Source organism: Papio anubis, chromosome 7, assembly GCF_008728515.1.
Source record: "Papio anubis isolate 15944 chromosome 7, Panubis1.0, whole genome shotgun sequence".
Classification (NCBI taxonomy): Eukaryota; Metazoa; Chordata; class Mammalia; order Primates; family Cercopithecidae; genus Papio; species Papio anubis.
The window spans coordinates 113,790,476-113,809,466 of NC_044982.1; the positions used below are offsets into that span (position 1 = coordinate 113,790,476).

Genomic DNA, 18,991 nt, shown 5'->3' on the forward strand with positions numbered 1-18,991 from the left:
TACTGCCTCTAGGTGTGTCACCTTCACAAGGTTCTTTAACCTCTGGGGCCTCTTTCTTTTGCTAGAAAAGGTCGCTGATAACGCTTGTCCTCATGTCTCTTCAACTCAAGTCTGCTCTCTGGCAGCTCCATATGTGGGGAGACCCCCAAGGAGACGCTGCGAGAAGTACAGAGTGCGGCGCGCCAGGACTCAAACTGTGGGCGCCCCACCGACGCACACGCGCAGCCCCACAACAATATCAGTATTTAATGTCCACTAGAGGCAGAACTGAGCCTAACCATCACCAGGCTCAAGCCCCAAGAGCGAGAACGGAACTGCCCGGCCTCCCGGAAAGAAGGGCGGAATATTTGCGCCAAATACCCGGACTACCGAACTGGAGAGCTCCGGAAGAGGACGACCTGCGCCTGCGCACCGCTCTTGCTAAAAGACAGCCCGCCTCTCCCTCGGCCGTCCGCTTGTTTGCCACGGGCGGGGCTGCATCATCCGGCAGGGCGGAGCCCGGCCATGGCGACCGCGGAGCTCAGCGGGCGCGCGGTGCGGTTGTCTACCCCGGGACCCCGGCCTAGCGGGGCTCGGGACCGCGCGCCGGGAGCTGCGGGGCCACCCTCCGGGCAGATTGGTAATAGAGCCCTCCGTCTGGGGGAGCGCACCCCCGCGGCCGTGGAGAAGCGGGGGCCATACATGGTGACGCGCGCACCCTCCATTCAAGCCAAGCTGCGTGAGTGTGGCCCGATGGTCGGGGGAGGTCTGTCCCTGGGCGGGCGGCCGCGTCCCCAGGGCGGGCTCCGGAGCTTCGCTGGGCCTCGGCCCCGGAGGGAAGGGGTTAGCTGCAGCCTGCTCCCGCCCCTTAAAATCCGTTCGGAAAGAGCGGCCTCCCAGCCTTCGGGAGACGCTGCGGAGTGGGGAAGACCCGGCTGACCCGGGCCCTTTAACTTCCAGAGAAGCACCGGGACCTGGCCAAGGCCGTTCTGCGGAGAAAAGGCATGCTGGGGGCCTCGCCGAACCGCCCAGACTCTTCAGGGAAAAGGTCTCAGCAGGCGCCACACCTCCTCTGTGCCAGCAGTTTTAGAGAAGGCTTTAATCCCCAGGACGGGAGACAGGGTGCTCTGGTTTAAGGCCGAGCTAGCGATTCCCCTGGTGCAACCTGTCAGGTTCACTATCTTTAAAATGGGAAGAGGAACAATCTCTTTTCCTTTAAGGATGTGACGGGATCAGAGAAAGAGCTTCGGAATAAGGGAGTTCTGTGAGTGCACGGGCTCATTCACTATCCTTCTCCTCCTCTGTTAGGGAGGAGAATGGTGGCTGGAGTCCCCAGGAATGAGGACGAAGAGCAGTGTGGGAACGGCTAGACCTGTTTTTGTTTGTTTGTTTTCAACAGAATAGTAAACTCTCAGCTGAATAGAACCTTATTCAATGCCTCCTTTTACAGATGAGGGTTGAAACTCGGAGAAGTGAAGGTTAACCCTAACCCTTTACCCAAAGGCTTGCAGTTTTTGTGTCCTCTGATTAAATAAGTGGGGAGAGGGTGCTTTTCCTAGTTCAGGCAAGGGGAGGTGTGCTTTTTTCCAAGACCTATAGGAGGAGTAGAATACAGGCCGGGCGTGGTGGCTCACGACTGTAATTCCAGCACTTTGGGAAGCCGAGGCGAGTGGATCACTTGAGGTCAGGAGTTCGAGACCAGCCTAGCCAACATGGCGAAACCCTGTTTCTATTAAAAATACAAAATTAGCTGGGCACGCCTGTAGTCCCAACTACTCGGGAGGCTGAGACAGGAAAATCATTTGAACACAGTAGGTGGAGATTACAGTGAGCCAAGATGGCGCCATTGCACTCCAGCCTGGGTGACAGGGCCAGACTCTGTCTCCAAAAAAAAAAAAAAAGAATGAGAACGTACACATTCTGAGGCACTGTAGCCAGGTACATGGAGCTGCAGGTGGTGGTGGCTGTGACCAGGGAGAAGGCAAGTCAGTAGTGCAGTCAATTCTTTCTCCTTCAGGGCAAGGACTCTGGCTATCCCTGTGAAATGCCTATGCTTTCATCTATGCTTGGTCTCTTCTCCCCCATCTCCCCTCAGGTCAGTGAAGTTTAACAAGGGCTATACTGCTCTTAGCCAGAGTCCAGATGAAAACCTGGTGTCCCTCGACTCTGACAGGTGAGTGCTCCCCTTGGAAATACCCCCTTGGGAAGCAGCTTGGCTGGAACTGAAGATCGCTTGATGCCTTTGCTTGTTCCCTGTCTCCTCCAAGGCCCTTCATGTATATTCCAGGGCTGTTCTCTTCTGAACAATATCCCTTCCCAGGATGGCTTGGTTAGAAGACTCATAGGTAATCATGCTGCTCTAGAATTCGGAGCACCAATGTCCAGTGGATCATCCTGCCCTGTTACGTCTGCGTTGTTAGTGAGAGTGACCCTGTTCCTGCCAGAACCATTGAGGGAACCCTATTCGGGCTTGAGTTCTGTTGTATAAGGCCTTTGCTTCACAAGTTTTCCAGATGCCCTTGCATGCTCTCCACCTTATGATTTATAGTCATGTGCCACAGGTGCCTCCCTGAACTGACTGTTTTCCTCTTCTCCTAGTGATGGGGAGCTGGAATCCAGATACTCCTCCGGGTATTCCTCTGCAGAGGCAAGTCCAGAGCACCTTTCTGCGCAGGGCCAGGCTGCAGGCAGCATTACCACCACTGTCAAATGCTTGTTTGGTGCCCGCTGTCAGCACAGCACTGTGCCAGACTTCTGGTCTGTTCTACAGTCTTCTACTCTGCCCTCTTCTCCCCGTGGAGGTATAGGTGACCAAGGAGGGCTGTTGAGAATCGAGGAGACCATATAGACTCAGGGCTAGAAATGATCTCAGAAGTCATGTAAGCTGGGTATGGTGGTACATGCCTGTAGTCTCAGCTACCAGGGAGGCTGAGGCAGGAGGATTGCTTGAGTCTAGAAGTTCCAAGACCAGCCTGGACAATATAGCAAGACCCTGTCTCTAAAATAAGACTCTAAAATAAAGTATTCTAGGCCACAGCTTAGAAAAGGAATCCTTTTGATAGATCCCAGCTAAGTGTTTACTAGTCTGTGCTTACTTGAATGCTTTTTGTAATTGGGTACTCACCACCTCCAAGGAGCCTTGCTACCCACCCTTCCCTCAACACACACACAATTTTTTGTTTGAGTAGCTCTTAGATACATCTTCCTTAATCTGAATGGGTCCACTGGTCCTTGACCTGCTTTCTAATGTCACACAGCCACTCTAGTCTCTCTAAGATCAGCATTTCTGTCTCTCCCCTGCCCATCTTCTACCAAGCTTGCTTTCTTCCAGACCAAACAACTTCTGTTTCTTCATTTGTTCCATCTATGAAAACTCAGGCTAGGCTGGGTGCGGTGGCTCATGCCTGTAATCCCAGCACAGAAGCCGAGGCGGGCGGATCACGAGGTCAGGAGATCAAGACCGCGGTGAAACCCCGTCTCTACTAAAAATACAAAAAATTAGCCGGGCGTGGTGGTGGGCGCCTGTATTCCCAGCTACTCGGCAGGCTGAGGCAGGAGAATGGCGTGAACCCAGGAGGTGGAGCTTGCAGTGAACCACTGCACTCCAGCCTGGGCGATACAGTGAGACTCTGTCTCAAAAAAAAAAAAAAAAAGAAAACTCAGGCTAAAACACTCCTGGGATAGCCATGTGGACGTTCTTCCAGAGTGACTGTCCCAGATAGAAACACAGGGATGTAAAATCCTGGCATTTGCAGCTCATTCCCTTTGACAGGTGAAGTGCTGGGGACCTGACTCTACACCACTGGCTTTTCTTACTCTCCTGGAAGTCTTGGCTAATCTCTGAGTTTCTGCCACAGAATAGAGCAGTTTGCAAATTGTGTCGTCCTTAAATGTCTGAGTGTCAAAGATTGTGTCTAAGAGGAAGTCTTACACTTTCCCCAGCCTCATGTCTTTTTCTTTTTCTTTTTCTTTTTTTTTTTTTGAGACGGAGTCTTGCTCTGTTGCCCAAGCTGGAGTGCAGTGGTGTGATCTGAGCTCACTGCAAGCTCCACCTCCCGGGTTCACGCCATTCTCTTGCCTTAGCCTCCCGAGTAGCTGGGACTACAAGCGCCCACCACCACACCCGGCTAATTTTTTTTTGTATTTTTAATAGAGACGGGGTTTCACCGCGTTAGCCAGGATAGTCTCGATCTCCTGACCTAGTGGTCCACCCGCCTTGGCCTCCCAAAGTGCTGGGATTACAGGCATGAGCCACTGTGCCCAGCCTTCTTTTTTTTTTTTTGAGATGGAGTCTCGCTCTGTTGCCCAGGCTGGAGTGCAGTGGTGTGATCTCAGCTCACCACAAGCTCCGCCTCCCAGGTTAACGCCATTCTCCTGCCTCAGCCTCCCGAGTAGCTGAGACTACAGGCGCCCGCCACCACACCCAGCTAATTTTTTCTGTTTTTTAATAGAGACGTGGTTTCACCGTGTTAGGGTAGTCTCGATCTCCTGACCTTGCGATCCACCCTCCTCGGCCTCCCAAAGTGCTGGGATTATAGGCATGAGCCACTGTACACCCAGCCTTATTTTTCTTATGCTCAGTGAACTGATGAAACCAACCAACAGATTCCACTTTTGTAGGGACCCAGCTCTGCTGGCATCAAAGGATAAGAAGTCTAACTGGCAGTGTGTAGAAAAAGCTGCTCACCAACCCCTTCCGCTGTAACCCATGTTCTGCTACGGTAGCCCATTGTTCTGTTATCATTATCCCATATTTTTCAGCCTTGATAGGGACTAGTCTGGGTTCCCAGTGGGAACAGTCAGAGCATTGATTTCAAACATAATTGGGAACTTGATATTTTTATGAATGCCTCAGGATTTAGTGAGAACAGATCCCCTGGGGGTCAGTGACAGTGAAGCTTGGACAGTACTAAGGCTTACTGCTGACTGAGGCACAAGTAGGAGAAGGTGGCACTTCCTCCTGTAGTCCTGGGATGTGTGGGGTTGGCCTGGGATGGGACATGGACAGGAAGCCCTGGTAAGGGAATGTGGGCCTATCTTTTGAGTAGCAGTTATTTCTGCTTTGCATCTTGGCCTATAGTTCCCTCCTCTCCTTCTCTTAGCAGGTGAACCAGGATGTGAGCCGGCAGCTGCTTCAGGATGGGTATCACCTGGATGAGATTCCAGATGACGAGGACTTGGACCTCATCCCCCCTAAGCCCATGGCCTCTTCAGCGTGCTCCTGCTGCTGGTGCTGTCTTGGGGACTCTTCCTCCTGTACCCTCCAGTAGACATTACCCTCCAAGATAGGCCCTGCTCACCACGAGGCCTACAGAGCCCTGTTGGCCACTCATAGCTCACAGAGTGCAGTGAGCACTGGAGTCGCTGACCCCTAGAAAGTGACCTGCAGGTAGCCCTTACCTGTTGCTTCTCAGGCCAGAGGCCCCCATCTACGCTGTGGACTGATAGGTGGAATTCTGCAGTTTTCCTCTGCTGTTGGAGCAGAGTTTGGAGAAGTCACTTTAATAAGGGCAGGACAGAGGAATCCTGGTTCTTACGGTGGGTGACAAAGGTGGCCAAGGAAAACACTTGAAGACAGCTTGGCTGGTATTTGTCATAGTGCTTCAGGGAGGCAAAAAGGGAGCTCTTGTGCCCAGGCTGTGCTAGATAGTGTTGTATGGAGGCAGAAAATAGCACTTTATGGTTTATTATAGCTGGCAATCCAAAAAAGAATTTAACTGTTTGAGACTAGTTCGAGAAATTCCATTTGCTGTATTTCTAGCTCTAAGATGGCTTGCAGGCTTGTCCTTCAAGAGAGCATAAAGTTAGTCCTTTTGTCCCTCTTCAGGTTGCACCTGTCTAACTATGATGGATCATAGGTTGCTTAATGACACAGCAGGATCCTGGCTTCCAGAATCCTCGGACCTGGGGTATCCCCAACTGGTCCAACTGTCTGGGTGAGTTTAGTGATTCTGGTTCGCCCTTCCCTAGTTAGGAGAAAAACTGTTCCGACATGTTCATATTTATTTATTTGTATTTGCTTGGTCTTGGTGAGTTTCTTCACCCAGTCTTTGAGCTAAAGATTGGGTCAGAGGTACTGGGGCTGGCCCCAGAAGCCTGCAGTTTTTATTATTACCAGCAGAGGGAGCTACAGGGAGCAGTCTGGTGCCTTCCTGTTTAGCTTTTAAACTTTTGAGAAGCAGCAATGGGTGAGAGTGGGTATACAGCTGTGTGGGCTTTGTCCTACACTGAGGCTTACAGACAGGAAGGGTAGGAGAGACCTAAGCCAGTTCCTAGACCCTCGCCTGAGGAAATCAGTCCACCAGTGTAGAGGGCCTCCCTTCACTGCGGTATGGACCATTCTATTGCCAGATTCTTCTGGTCACAGCATGGGCCTCACTGGATACTCAGGATTGGGCTTTAAGCAGACCTCTGAGTGTAACACAGCCTCTTTCAGCCCCCAGCCCAAACAGCAGGAACAGGCATAATTTCGCTGTACCAAGCCTCTTTCTAGAATTTTTCCAACAGGTTTTTTGTTTTTTTTTTTGGCTTCACTCAGAACCATGGTGAGCATTCTGTTTTGTTGGAGACAGGGTCTCTGTCACCCAGGCTGGAGTGCAGTGGTGCATTCACAGCTCACTGCAGCCTCAACCTCCCAGGCCCAAGCAATCCTCCCACAAGGTGAGCTTTGAATGGGCATAGACAGGGTTCCCAGCCCAATAGTTGGGATTGGGGTATAGGTTCTACATGGAAAAGTATCCAGTCTCTTTCCCTAGTGGTCCTGTGACCACTAGAGGCATATGAGGGACAACACACTCTTTTTGCTTTACCACAAGGGGTGACTGGAAGATGAGAAAGTCTAATAAAAAGATACAGCCTTATTTGTTATTTGTCTGACAACTGTCCTCACAATGGTAATCCTGTGAGTGCTTGATGGACATCTATCTTTGTGTTTTTCTCAAACCATGGAAGGTTGAGAGGAATATACAGTATCTAGGGGCTGACTTACTCTACCAGCTAGCAGCATCACAGCAGGGAGATAGGACAGAGACAAGAGTCATGCCAGCTTGGGGTCTTGGGAAGAGAGGAGGCAGATGGTTACTGTGTTCTGGAATGGGACTCTGCAGCTCTACGCAGGTGGCCAACATTCTGAGCACTTTGTGCAAATGCCTGTAGAGAGCAAAAACATCTCCATCCAGAACCCCTTCCCCATCTGCAGAGACCATGTTCAGGCCTTTCTTGTGTCTGCAGAGGTGAAGTGCACATGTGGAAAGGGATCAAATGTAGCACAGTGTAAAGAAAGACATCGGCGCGGGTAGAGGGACCCCAGTGCGTGCTGGGAGGTGGCTGTGGAAGGTAAGTATAGACCCACATCTCTGTCAGGGAGGTGGTCAGGGCAGAGTGGCCTGGGTGTTTAGCAGCTGCTAGGGGTGAGGGTGGTAGGACCCCAAAACCAAGGCCCTCTTCATTGTTGTTGTAATAATCAACTCTGGCATATTCAGCAGCAGCCGTCCCTGAAGAAGAGGTTTCTGAGCTGGCTGACCCCATGTAGGAGGGTGTTACCTTGTAGAAGCAGCTGGACGGACCTGGTGGGAGAGTACAGTGAGGCAGGGTAGAAATGGTCAGTTGTTTAGGGCCAGTGGCCACATACCAAAATACCACCAATGTGCCCAGGGCCAAACTGCCTTAATTCTGAGTGCTGGGTGTTCTGCAGGTGACAGTTTCCTGGGGAGAAGGGTGTATCCAGGCTTACCTCCCAGCAGGAGTGGTACCATATGGTGTTTATGGACTACTCTGCAGAACTCTTGGCTTGTACTTCTACAGCTCTGTACCTTTATAAGAATAAATGCAGTCACACTAGTTGAGCTGTGTCTGTGTTGCAGCAGGATTTTAAAGAAAGGCCTTGGCCGAGCACGATGGCTCATGCCTGTAATCCCAGCACTTTCGGAGGCCGAGGCAGGCAAATCATGAGGTCAGGAATTTGAGACCAGCCTGACCTGACCTGCAATCGTAGATCCTGTCACCCCGTCTCTACTGAAACCCCATCTCTACTAAAAATACAAAAAATTAGCTGGGCGTGGTGGCAGGCGCCTGTAGTCCCAGCTACTCGGGAGGCTGAGGCAGGATAATCGCTTGAACCCAGTAGGCAGAGGTTGCAGTGAGCTGAGATCGTGCCACTGCACTCCAGCCCGGGAGACAGTGCGAGACTCCGTCTCAAAAAATAAAAATAAAAAAAAAAGAATATCCTGGATATCGTGAAATGAAGAAATAGCTTAATTAGCTGACTGCAGCAATTCTTTCTGGAAACTCCCTCCCCTTTCTGCTGTTCCCAGTGGGTACAACTTTCAGGCCTCTTTCATTGGACAGCATGAGTGAAATAGGCCCTTGCAAGTCACTTCTATAGAATGGGTTCCCTTTAGCAGAACCTTTCTTTCCAGCTCATATTTATTATTCTTTAGCTGAAGAAAATTTGGAGGCAAAAAAACCCAGTTTTTTGTTTTTGTTTTTTGTTTTTTTTTTGGAAAAGAGTTCCACTCTGTTGCCCAGACTGGAGTGCAGTGGCGTGATCTTGGCTCACTGCAAGCTCCGCCTCCCGGGTTCACACCATTCTCCTGTCTCAGCCTCCTGAGTAGCTGGGACTACAGGCAGCCGCCACCACGCCCGGCTAATTTTTTTGTATTTTTAGTAGACACGGGGTTTCACCATTTTAGTCAGGATGGTCTTGATCTCGTGACCTCGTGATCCGCCCGCCTCGGCCTCCCAAAGTGCTGGGATTACAGGCGTGAGCCACCGCGCCCGGCCAAAACCCAGGAGATTTTTGAAGGTGGTTTCCTGGGACTCTATTGTATAGGGACTCTAGTGTGGGCAGAAGCCCAGAAAGATTCTTTTGTATGAATTTAAACCTTTATCCCACAGGAAGGAGCCAGTGGACTAAGTGATTAGCCTGTTGTGACAGGATCTATGATTGCACGTCAGAAACCTCAGCAGCAGCAGACAGCTGACAGCTTCTTGCAGGTGTGTCCCACCCCTGGAGCAGGGCATTGAGAGAGATTTCCCTCCTTCGCACTTCCTGCCAGTTTAGGAAAGCTAACTGGGCTTCTCCTCACCGTGAAAATTGTCTAATTCGGTTCCTGAGTCCCTGTAATCTGCAACAGTTGAGTATGTTCTAGAGAAGTGGTTGACGATCAATAGTTTCAGCTTTGCAGGCTGTATAGTCCAGTGCAACTCTTCAACTTTGCCACTGTAGCTTGAAAGCAGCCAGACCATATGGAAATGAACAGGTATGGCCAGAACTGGCCTGCCTGCCTGGTTTGCTGACCCCTTCTCTAGGGCCAATTGAAAAACAGGAGCAAAGAGTCTTGCACTGGTGACTGGTGTATCCTTTGAGCCACCTCTGTGTAGGGCTGCTTGCAAGCTGTGCCTCTGAGGCCAAAGCTGGCTTCCTCTCCCACTCCTTCCCATACCAGCGTTCTGGAGTGTAGCCTGCCCACCCCCAGGAAGCTGTATGAAGTAGGAATAAAGCAAAAACTGGGGCATCATGCAGGGAGGGCTCTTTTGGCCCACTTTAGAACAGGTACCCCAAAGGCTGAGTGCTCATTACTCCACAGCCTCGACACAAGTGACCTTTAATTGCTTTGACAGAATAAAAGGATGTAAACAGTGTTAGTCCACAGGCCTACCCTTTCCCTTTCCTCCTCTGCAGCTGAGGAAATGGGCAGTCCCAGCACTAGAACCCTGTTCTTAGAAATTACCCGGCTGGGTCACATATTTTACCAGCTAGCCTAAAGCCATAGGCTGGAACAGAGTTGGCAAGAGCCTGGCTCAGGTGTAGTGAGGAGTAGAGAGGGAAGACAAAGGGAGTATCAGACCCCTTACACAGGCCTTTCATCCCCAAAGATGATGGTTCTACCTGGGTATGTTCAGGAGTCACTATCTTCACGCTCCCTCCTCCACCCCAGCTCTTCTAGGATATACCTAAGGAGTCCAGAGCAAGGAAGGGGGCTTGAGCTGGGCCTCAGGAGGCAAGGCTGGCTGGAATTTAGGGTGGCTGGCAGAGGAGAGCTAGGGAGGCTGCAGCCTCTACAGCAGACAGCAGGCACGGAATATCAGCAGGTCCTTCGGCTCAGTAAGCTTCAGTGAGACACTCTCATTGGCCCCAATGAAGAGCACGCCACCACGCTGCAGAGGGATTGGTGTCTGGGTTGTGGGTGTGCTGGCTATCACTGTCCCCTGTACCACCAGGAGGATACTGGCAGAGTCCAGTGCCAAGACCTTGTATTCAGTGACAGAGCCAGGGACCTAGGCAGGAAGAAACGATAAGGCAATGCAGCTCAGACTCTGCTCTCATCAGCTCATGGGCCCAGGACAGTCCCCAAGGCACAAAGGAGAGCTCTGCCACCTTCTCCCACAACCCAGGCTCAGTCAGCATAGAGGCCTGGTCGTTGGTATAGGGAGGAATGGGCAGGCCCTGGGGCCATCCTCCACCAAGTGGGCTTGACAGGAAACCCAGCCCCAGGTGTCCTCTACATCGTGACCCTTGCCAGAGATTTTCATGGCACACGAAGGACACCCATCATGGCCCCTCACTCACCTCCATCTTCATAATGGCGAAGTCTGGTACAGGGGGGTCATAGATTGAGAGGTAGGGGTCTTCCTGACTCCGTGTCGGGAGAAAGAGCCTGTCCTTGCTGGAGCTAGGGGTATAGCTGAGCATTTCACACAGGGTTGGCACATCAATGAACTTGGGTGTCAGGCCAGCACGAACTGTGTTGTCTGAACACGCCATGCACTCCACGCAGTCTGGAGAGACAGTCGTCATGTGCTAAGCTGATGAAGTATGCCTTGGCTCTCCAGCTGTGGGCCTCCTAACCTGAGCTCCATGAATCCCATGCCAAGTTAGGCAAAAATTTCCATGAATTGTATTATCTGGGAGAATGGGGCTGAGATATCAAATACCAAAAACAGGTGACAGGTCACCCGTTACTGTCAGAGGGGAGCCATGTTAACCCCTGGGGGTTGGGAAGCCCCAACTCTGTAGTCTCCCACTTCTACGACAGGATCCTGTGCATGAGGCATGTGTGGATAAGCAGCCAACGGTCAAAAGGTGGCATCCTTCTGTGGCAACATGCATATTTTAGTGTAAAAATCCCTGGGTAGATAGGACAGACATACAAAGGCTGTGACATAGAACAACAGCTTTGATTCAGTATAGTCTATGTTCAAATCATGGTTCCCACACTGACTGGCAGGGCTTAAAATCAGTAGCATGGCATCATAGGCTTGGTGGCAGGATTCAAGGCGTGTTCAATGCTAAATGCATTCAACATCCCTACCAGCTGTTGCTTGCTGAGCCCAGGAACCCTCAGAGGTCAGAGCTGCAAGGTCCTTAGGGGTCTCCTTGACCACCCTTCTCCTTTTGTCCAGACAGGGAAACAGGGCCCAGCAGGGATGGCAGTGGGGCTCACTGCTGAAATGTGGCTTACCTCCTTTCAGGTAGGCATGGGGCACATTGGCCTCCAGAAACATGGCCTCCCCAGGCTTCAGATTAAGCAGGTTCAGGAAGTAGATGGCAAAGCAGCCGATATCACCTGGGTATTGCTGGTGCAGCTGCAGCAAAAGCTCCCCAAAGATGTCTTCCATGTTGTTTCCAGCAGCCACTGAGGGTCACAGAGCACCCCAAGGTCACTTAGGGGCATACTCAGTGCTGTTCATAGCCCCACATTGGCCAGGGAGTCCTAGGAAAAGGTCCCTGCCACAGGAATCCAGAAGCCAAAGTGGCCCTGTCCTGGCCATGCCTCCAGCCCTTTGGGGGTCCAGCCTTGCTTGATACTCCAGTCCATACAAATACCATCTTTCATCATATCTTGACTGTTCACATGCCTAGGACTATACTAGCCACTAAAAGGGCTAGAGTATGGTCCTTTCAGGATGGGATTTCTCAGCCTTGGTGCTACTGACATTTGGGCTAGGTAATTCTTTATTGTGGGGGCTGTCCTGTGTACTGATGGATGTTTAGCAGCTTCCCTGGCCTCCACTCACAGGATGCCACTAGCAACCCCATCTAGGTTTTGACGATCAAAAATGCCTCCAGATGACAGCCAAATGTCCCCTGGTTGAGAACCACTGCTCTCGGAGCTCAAAATCTAGGGAGATAACTCAAAAGTTTCATGAAGGGTAAACAACATGCCTGAACTTTCCTTTTTTTTTTTGAGACAGGGTCTCACTGTCACCCAGGCTGGAGTGCAGTGGCACGATCATAGCTCACTGCAGCCTCAACTGTCCAGGCTCAAGCAATCTTCCTACCTCAGCCTCCTGAGTAGTGAGAACCACAGGTGCATACCACCATGCCCAGCTAAGTTTTTTTTTAATTTGCAGAGACAGGGTGTCGCTATGTTGCCCAGGCTGGTCTCGAACTCCTGGGTTCAAGTGATCCTCCCACTTAGGCCTCCCAAAGTGCTGGGATTACAGGTGTGAGCCACCACACCCGGCGACTTTCTAGTTTTTAACACTGAAAGTTCTATGTCTTGGACGGGCGCGGTGGCTCATGCCTGTAATCCCAACACTTTGGGAGGCCGAGGCGGGCGGATCACAAGGTCAGGAGTTTGAGACCAGTCTGACCAACATGGTGAAACCCTATCTCTACTAAAAATACAAAAAAAAAAAAAAAAAGCCAGGCGTGGTGGCACGTGCCTATAATCTCAACTACTCGGGAGGCTGAGGCAGGAGAGTCTCTTAAACCCAGGAGACGGAAGTTGCAGTGAGCCGAGATTGTGCCACTGCACTCCAGCCTGGGCAACAGAGCGAGACTCCGTCTCAAAAAAAGAAAGTTCTGTGTCTCAGAGAATCTCTCTCAGTCCACTACTCCAGATAGCATAAGGCAGAATGTGCCGAGGGCCAAGATGTGTCCTGGAGACGACGGGAAAATGAGCTCAGCCTGGGTAGAGTGGCAAGGTTGGACTTCTTTAATTTTAAATTTTTTTTCTTTTTTTTGAGACGGAGTCTTGCTCTGTCTCCCAGGCTGGAGTGCAGTGGTGCGATCTAGACTCATTGCAACCTCCACCTCCTGGGTTCAAGTGATTCTCATGCCTCAGCCTCCTGAGTAGCTGGGATTACAGGCACACACCACCATGCCCAGCTTTTTTTTTTTTTTTTTTTTTTGAGACAGAGCCTCGCTCTTATCGTCCCGGCTGAAGTGCAGTGGCACGATCTAGGCTTGCCGCAACCTCTGCCTTGCCCGGCTAATTTTTGTATCTTCAGTAGAGATGGGGTTTCACCATGTTGGCCAGGCTGGTCTCGACCTCCTGACCTCAAGTGATATGCCCACCTCAACCTCCCAAAGTGTTGGGATTACAGGCATGAGCCACCACGCCCAGCCAAGCTTCTTTAAAGTGAGGCAAGGGGCCCAGCATAGTGGCTCACGCCTGTAATCCTAGCTGTCTCTACTAAAATATACAAACTTAGCCAGACGTGGTGGCACACACATGTAATCCGAGCTACTCAGGAGGCTGAGGCAGGAGAATTGGTTGAACCCGGGAGGCGGAGGCTGCATTGAGCCAAGATCGCGTCACTGCACTCCAGCCTGGGGCAACAGAGACCTCAAAACACACACACACACACACACACACACACACACGCGCGCGTCACTGCACTCCAGCCTGGGGCAACAGAGACCTCAAAACACACACACGCACACACTCTCTCTCTCTCTCTCTCTCTCTCACACACACACACACACACACACACTCTCTCTCTCTCTTTCTCTCTCTCTCTGAACAAAATATGCTTGGGTAAAATAAATAGTCCCCTAAGGCTCAAAGGTAACGGGAAACCTGTAGAGGTAAAATAGAGAGCGAGCTCTGGGCCAACTAGAGATGGGGCTGTGGCACCAGGCACGGTGGCTCACGCCTGTAATCCCAGCACTTTGGGAGGCCGAGGCGGGTGGATCATGAGGTCAGGAGTTTGAGCCCAGCCTGGCCAAGATGGTGAAACCCTGTCTCTACTAAAAATACAAAAATTAACTGGGTGTAGTGGCGGACGCCTGTAATCCCAGCTACTCAGGAGGCTGAGTCAGGGAACTGCTTGAACCTGGGAGGTGGAGGTTGCAGTGAGCCGAGATCGCACCACTGCACTCCAGCCTTGGTGTGGGCTGTGGCTGCCAGGCTAAGAATCTTGAGAACTTATTGCCTGCACCACATAAGCTCATTGCTGCGAGTCTGTTATGTTTCGTGTTTCTTACTGCTTGTGTTGACTCCCCATCTTTGGGGTGACACGACCACACCTGTCACAGTTACTTCTTGAACTCTTCTTAGCACAAGATTGGGCACACAGCAGGTAAAGGAAAGATCAAATGACCGAGTGCTGGAGGCATCAGGCCTTTCCAGGAGACGGAGGATGCTCTTGTCCCCTTCCTGCCTCTTTAGCCCCAAGATACAAGTCCATCCATAGAGGGCAGCTGCAGGGCTGGGGAAAATCTCAGAATGCCTAGTGGAAGGCATCCTAAGAGTCTTGTATGCCAGTCTGCCTCCAACCATCTGGAGAAGATGACCAGTTGGGAAGCAGCACTCAACTAAGAAGGGCCCTGCTCCACAAAGACTAGGAAAGCAATGCTAAGTTGCCAACAGGTCATCTAAGTTGGGCCCCTTTTAGTGTTCCACTTGGGCAAGGGGGTTGAGAACTGTCCCTAGAGTCTGGTGTCTGCCGGGGAGCCCAGGCCAGAGCATTGCACCCAACCAAGAATATAACCATGCCCACCTTGCTGGGAGATCCGCTTCACCAACAGGTTGAGCTGTTCCGCCACCACCTTCTTCTCACTCTTCATCAGGTGGGAGAAACAGCTCTGCAGAGCAGAGGCCACAGCCTGGGAGTCATGGCTCATGGTCTGTTTCAGGTGTGTTGCTGCCTCATCTCCAATCAGGAACTGAAACTCAGGCACCTCTACAGGAAGGCCAGGCCCAGGGCCCATATCAGGAATGGTAAGATGGAACCCACACAAGTGGGGAGTTGGAGGACGCCTTCCCATCCCAGCCCTAACCAAAGAGCCAGCAATGCTAAGTAAACTTTGCAGTAGAAACCAATCACTCCATCACCAGCCCTTGGCAACCACACCTGAGCCTGGTCTCACTGGCCTGGCCCACTGGCTCCAAAAACTGCTTCATGAGGCCCTTCAGTGGCTGTGACATGTGACCCCTGTTCTCAGCCACTGTTCCTATCATCTTGCTTTCCCAGATATCCCTGGCCCAATACGCATGCCTTCAGCATTCTGCCCAACTTACTCTTCAGAAAGGTTACAATCTCCTCAACTGGCCGGAAGCCACACAAGCCCTGGAAGGGGGTGAGGGCAATGGCCATCTCTGGCTTGTGGTTGGCATCGGGGTAGTGCTGTGGAGCCTGGAGGTGCAGCTTCTCTGCCAGCTCCTGTGGGGTGGCCAGGGGAAGAGGAGGATGGTGAGGGTACAGCCATTACCTAGCAGGAACACCAGTGCCACCTAGCCCCTGCTGTCCGCCCTCCCCAGTCGCAGGATGGCAGTGGCTACCTACCTCTGGCAAGGAGCCCAGTCAAAGCATGATGCAGAAACTTGGGGTTCAGCCAACCCAGGGCAGGGAAATGGGGCAAATCCAAGGAAAAGCAGGGGCAGACTTTAAGAGGCTTGGTCTGTAAATCAGGAAACCCAAACACCAGGCTAAGCTCTGACACTAACAAGCTGTGTGGCTTTGGGTAAATCCCTCCCTTCTCTGGGTCTTACTTGGTGTATCCAGAAATAAGGAGTTTTGGCTGGGCACAGTGGCTCACACCTGTAATCCCAGCACTTTGGGAGGCTGAGGTGGGTAGATTACAAGGGCACGAGTTCAAGACCAGCCTGGCCAACATGGTGAAACCCCATCTCTACTAAAAATACAAAAATTAGCCAGGTGTGGTGGCACGTGCCTGTAGTCTCAGCTATTTGGGAGGCTGAGGGAGGAGAATTGCTTGAACCAGGAGGAGGAGGTTGCAGTGAGCTGAGATCGTGCCACTGCACTCCAGCCTGGGCGACAGAGCAAGATTCCGTCTCAGAGAAAAAAAGAAGGAAGGAGTTTTGATCCACAATTGCTTAGAATGGGACTCACGCTTGTGTAGGAAGACTCCAAGGGGGTGGAGCTGAGGGTACCTGCCCTGCCCTGCCCTGCAAGTTGAACTCTTCCTGAAAGCAGGTTAGTAAATGGCAGATATGAATAGATCTGGGTTGGGTGAGGGAAGACCAGGAACAAGCCCCTTGGAATGAGCTTAGAGAAACTCCCCTGGCACAGGCCGGTCAGCTGTTTGCTTAGACTTAGTTGCTGCATGTGGCTTTGCAGAGCTAAATTGGGAGTTGTCAGCCTGGATTTGGCCTTGGGCAGGAGCCTGGCATGGGTGAGGTAAAAGTGGCAGTAAAAGTAATGGGAGGGCGTTAGCATAAGCCCTTCTGTACCCTGACTTCTGCACCACACTCTGTCCTTTACCTTGTTAGGGTGTGCCTGGATGGACAGGGGTGTTTCAACTGAGAGCACTTTGAAGAGGAAGGGCAGATTGCCATTAAAGGTGTCCTTGACCTTTGAGCCCAAGCTGTCCTGGTTCTCAGCAATCCACTGGCCTAGGGTCTTCTGTGAGATGCGGTTGTCAAAGATCTTGGCATCCCCTCGGGGGTGAGTCCCCATCCACAACTGGAAAGACAGGAAACTTGGGAGGGGAAGGGGGAGAAACCTGGCACCCTGAGTTGGCCTGTCCCAATCCGTTACGCTGTGCTCCCCAGAGGGCAACTGAGTCCTGGGAAAGGCCTCTCAGGTCTGGATACAAATGTTCATGCCATCATGGACATACAGGGAGGCAGCACACCCAGGCCCTTGTCCAGACTCTGCCTCTAGCCATCTGTGGAGCCTTGGACTAGTTATTTTCCTTCTTTAGATGTAGCTTCTTTGTCCAAAGAGGAGAATGACACCTGCACTGTCAAGGTAGCAGAAAAACTATAACTCTTAAATGATTCTTTCAGGGTTAACATACATCTTCCAGTTTCAGAAGCAGAGGCGAAAGCCTTCCTATGCTTTGGCTTTTTCTTCATTAAATAGGCAGGAGAAATATTTTAGGTTAATAAAAATGCAAAAAAAAAAATAGTCAAAGTAAAAAAACTGAATTGTCAAAGAGGGCTGAATTAAAATTCACTAAGTGCTAAGAGTGGTTGGGGGAAGGAGAGTGCTGGAAATCCCAGCCTGTTATGACAAAACCTCTCATTTTTGGTAACACTCTTCTTTTTGGTAACACTATCTAGTCCATTAGCCTGAAGAGCCAAGTGGGCCTCCTCCCTCCTTGCTGCCTCACCCTTCCCAGCTGATTCTTATGACTTGCCTCAGGCCCTTTCTCCTGACCTGCGGGTAAAGTAGGCTGAAATACAGCCCGGGACTCACCTCTGCATAGGGCTTGTCCTCTGCGATCTGGGCCAGTGGGTCACTGCTGGCCAACAGCCGCGCCACTTCGCTGTTGGAACCCATCTTCCCCCAGGCATACTGCTGCACCGCACAGGAAAGTGGGAATACTAGGGGCACAGACAGGGTCACTGCCACTCCACTCCTCAGGCCTCACCCTAGTGTCCCGGGAAACCAGGCAAGAGCTGGGGGTGCTCACTGGCGACAGAGTAAATAAGGGGTTTGTAGGCTGTTGGATGAGACCCCCCTCAGCTGCAGGCCTCGATGTTCCCAACTGTCAGATGGGCAGCAGTAAAGACCCTGTGCTGATCTGAGGCGGGGTGGCGGGGAGGGAGCAGGAGGTACCTACCTATCCCACGGCACGACGTCTAGAAGGGCACCCTCCCCTCGAAGGTCAGTCCCCATCGCAGGTGGCCCCACCTCTACCCGGCACCCACCCATCTTTCCGCGGAGCGCCAGGAGCGGACTCAACCTGGCCGATCATGCCGGGAGTCGTCCCCAGGACGCGCGCCACCAACACACTCGCCAACACCCCGGCCAACGGCTCACCTCGCGGAGCCGCCATGCTCATCCCCTGCACCGGGCTTAAGCACGTATGTCCTTCCCGGCAGCCCCCGCGGCCCTCTGCGCCCAGAGCTTCACGGGAAATGTAGTTCCCTGAGGGTTCCGCCAGGCCCCGGGGCACCAGCGCCCAGAGGCTTACAGTCGCGATCTTCGGTCTTAGTGTTCATTCATTCTTTCTATCGCCGGGCACAGATGTACTGAAAGCCTACTAAGTACCACGGACTGTTCTAAGGGCTGGAGGATACATCAGAGAGCAAGACAGTCTTCCCTCTGCCTTTGTAGAGCACTTACATTCTGGTGAAGGCAAGACAGACAAATAATCATGTAGTATGTTGAAAGGTCAAGGCCACAAAAAGTAAGGGGGCAGGTGGGAGTGGGAGGCAGTTTGCAGAATTTAAAAGGCTGTCTGGGCAAGCCTCATGGAGGAGGTGAGGTTGGAACCCAGACTTGGCGATGAGGAAGACAGGAGTGTTCTTCGGGGAGGAAAACAGCCACAGCGAAAGCCAGGGCAAGGCGGGAATGTGGGACTGTGCCGGGCGTGTTCGGGAGGGAACAGCAAGGAGGCCACTGTGGCTGGAGCAGAGTGAGTAAGACAAGGGCAGTGAGGAGGTCAGAGAAGAGAGGCGAGGGGGCAGAGCTTTGCAGGCTATTGCTATTGTGAGGACTTTGGGTTTTACTCCGAGTCTCTTAGCAATTAGAGATTTGAGCAAAGAATTGCTGTGATGTGAGTAGGGACATACTAGTGGTGATGATAGTAAATGTCACATGCAAGGACCTTCACTTCTGTGAGCTTTATAGAATAGGGTGAATAATGCCAGCCTGACACCTTTGTTGAACGGTCAGATGGGATGATGTGGGACACCTACAAGGCAGTCAGCACTCTGTGCTCCTCTGATCCTTCCTGTCCCAGGTGCTGTAGAAAGTCAGAACCCCAACTCCTACTCCAGGCTGAGCTGCTTACAAGTTGCACACAGAGAAGTCAGGGGAGTTAGCAAGAGCTGTGCATGAGGAAGGATGGCCTTGGGCCTTGACTCTG

The 18,991-nt window shown here is 51.9% G+C and overlaps 2 protein-coding genes across 13 annotated transcripts; one reads left to right on the forward strand and one right to left on the reverse strand.

Moving 5' to 3' along the window:
• Positions 1 to 8: 8 nt before the first annotated feature.
• FAM219B (family with sequence similarity 219 member B) lies at positions 9 to 9,624 on the forward strand. Of its 7 annotated transcripts, none has more exons than XR_004185092.1 (6): positions 9 to 718; positions 940 to 1,027; positions 2,075 to 2,152; positions 2,578 to 2,780; positions 5,082 to 5,915; positions 8,875 to 9,624. XR_004185092.1 is itself a non-coding variant. In XM_009210651.3 (5 exons), the coding sequence occupies exons 1-5, from the start codon at positions 505 to 507 to the stop codon at positions 5,135 to 5,137; spliced, it is 639 nt and encodes a 212-aa protein (XP_009208915.1). In that variant the 5' UTR covers positions 9 to 504; the 3' UTR covers positions 5,138 to 7,818. The 7 variants fall into 7 exon arrangements, 5 of the variants coding, with proteins under 5 accessions (XP_009208915.1, XP_003901266.1, XP_009208916.1 ...); XR_002523127.2 differs by lacking the exon at positions 8,875 to 9,624 and adding an exon at positions 7,210 to 7,829; XM_009210651.3 differs by lacking the exon at positions 8,875 to 9,624 and having other exon boundaries at positions 5,082 to 7,818.
• MPI (mannose phosphate isomerase) lies at positions 9,568 to 18,031 on the reverse strand. Of its 6 annotated transcripts, none has more exons than XM_003901215.3 (8): positions 17,941 to 18,031; positions 17,374 to 17,501; positions 16,435 to 16,635; positions 15,231 to 15,372; positions 14,710 to 14,892; positions 11,442 to 11,615; positions 10,550 to 10,758; positions 9,568 to 10,257 (listed from the first exon to the last, which is right to left on the reverse strand). In XM_003901215.3, the coding sequence occupies exons 1-8, from the start codon at positions 17,960 to 17,962 to the stop codon at positions 10,039 to 10,041; spliced, it is 1,278 nt and encodes a 425-aa protein (XP_003901264.1). In that variant the 5' UTR covers positions 17,963 to 18,031; the 3' UTR covers positions 9,568 to 10,038. The 6 variants fall into 6 exon arrangements, with proteins under 6 accessions (XP_003901264.1, XP_031524327.1, XP_009208911.1 ...); XM_031668467.1 differs by having other exon boundaries at positions 16,435 to 16,651; XM_009210647.1 differs by having other exon boundaries at positions 17,374 to 17,589; positions 17,941 to 17,983.
• Positions 18,032 to 18,991: the final 960 nt, after the last annotated feature.

Excerpts from the sequence above, each read along its gene's own strand:
- FAM219B (XM_009210651.3), top strand. The coding sequence starts at position 505 with ATGGCGACCGCGGAGCTCAGCGGGCGCGCGGTGCGGTTGTCTACCCCG. Across the intron at positions 1,028-2,074 it reads CCAGACTCTTCAGGGAAAAG|GTCAGTGAAGTTTAACAAGG; the intron begins GTCTCAGCAGGC and ends ATCTCCCCTCAG. Across the intron at positions 2,153-2,577 it reads GTGTCCCTCGACTCTGACAG|TGATGGGGAGCTGGAATCCA; the intron begins GTGAGTGCTCCC and ends CTCTTCTCCTAG.
- MPI (XM_003901215.3), bottom strand. The coding sequence starts at position 17,962 with ATGAGCATGGCGGCTCCGCGAG. Across the intron at positions 17,502-17,940 it reads GAGCATGGCGGCTCCGCGAG|TATTCCCACTTTCCTGTGCG; the intron begins GTGAGCCGTTGG and ends CTGTGCCCCTAG. Across the intron at positions 14,893-15,230 it reads GATTGTAACCTTTCTGAAGA|AGGTGCCTGAGTTTCAGTTC; the intron begins GTAAGTTGGGCA and ends GCCTTCCTGTAG.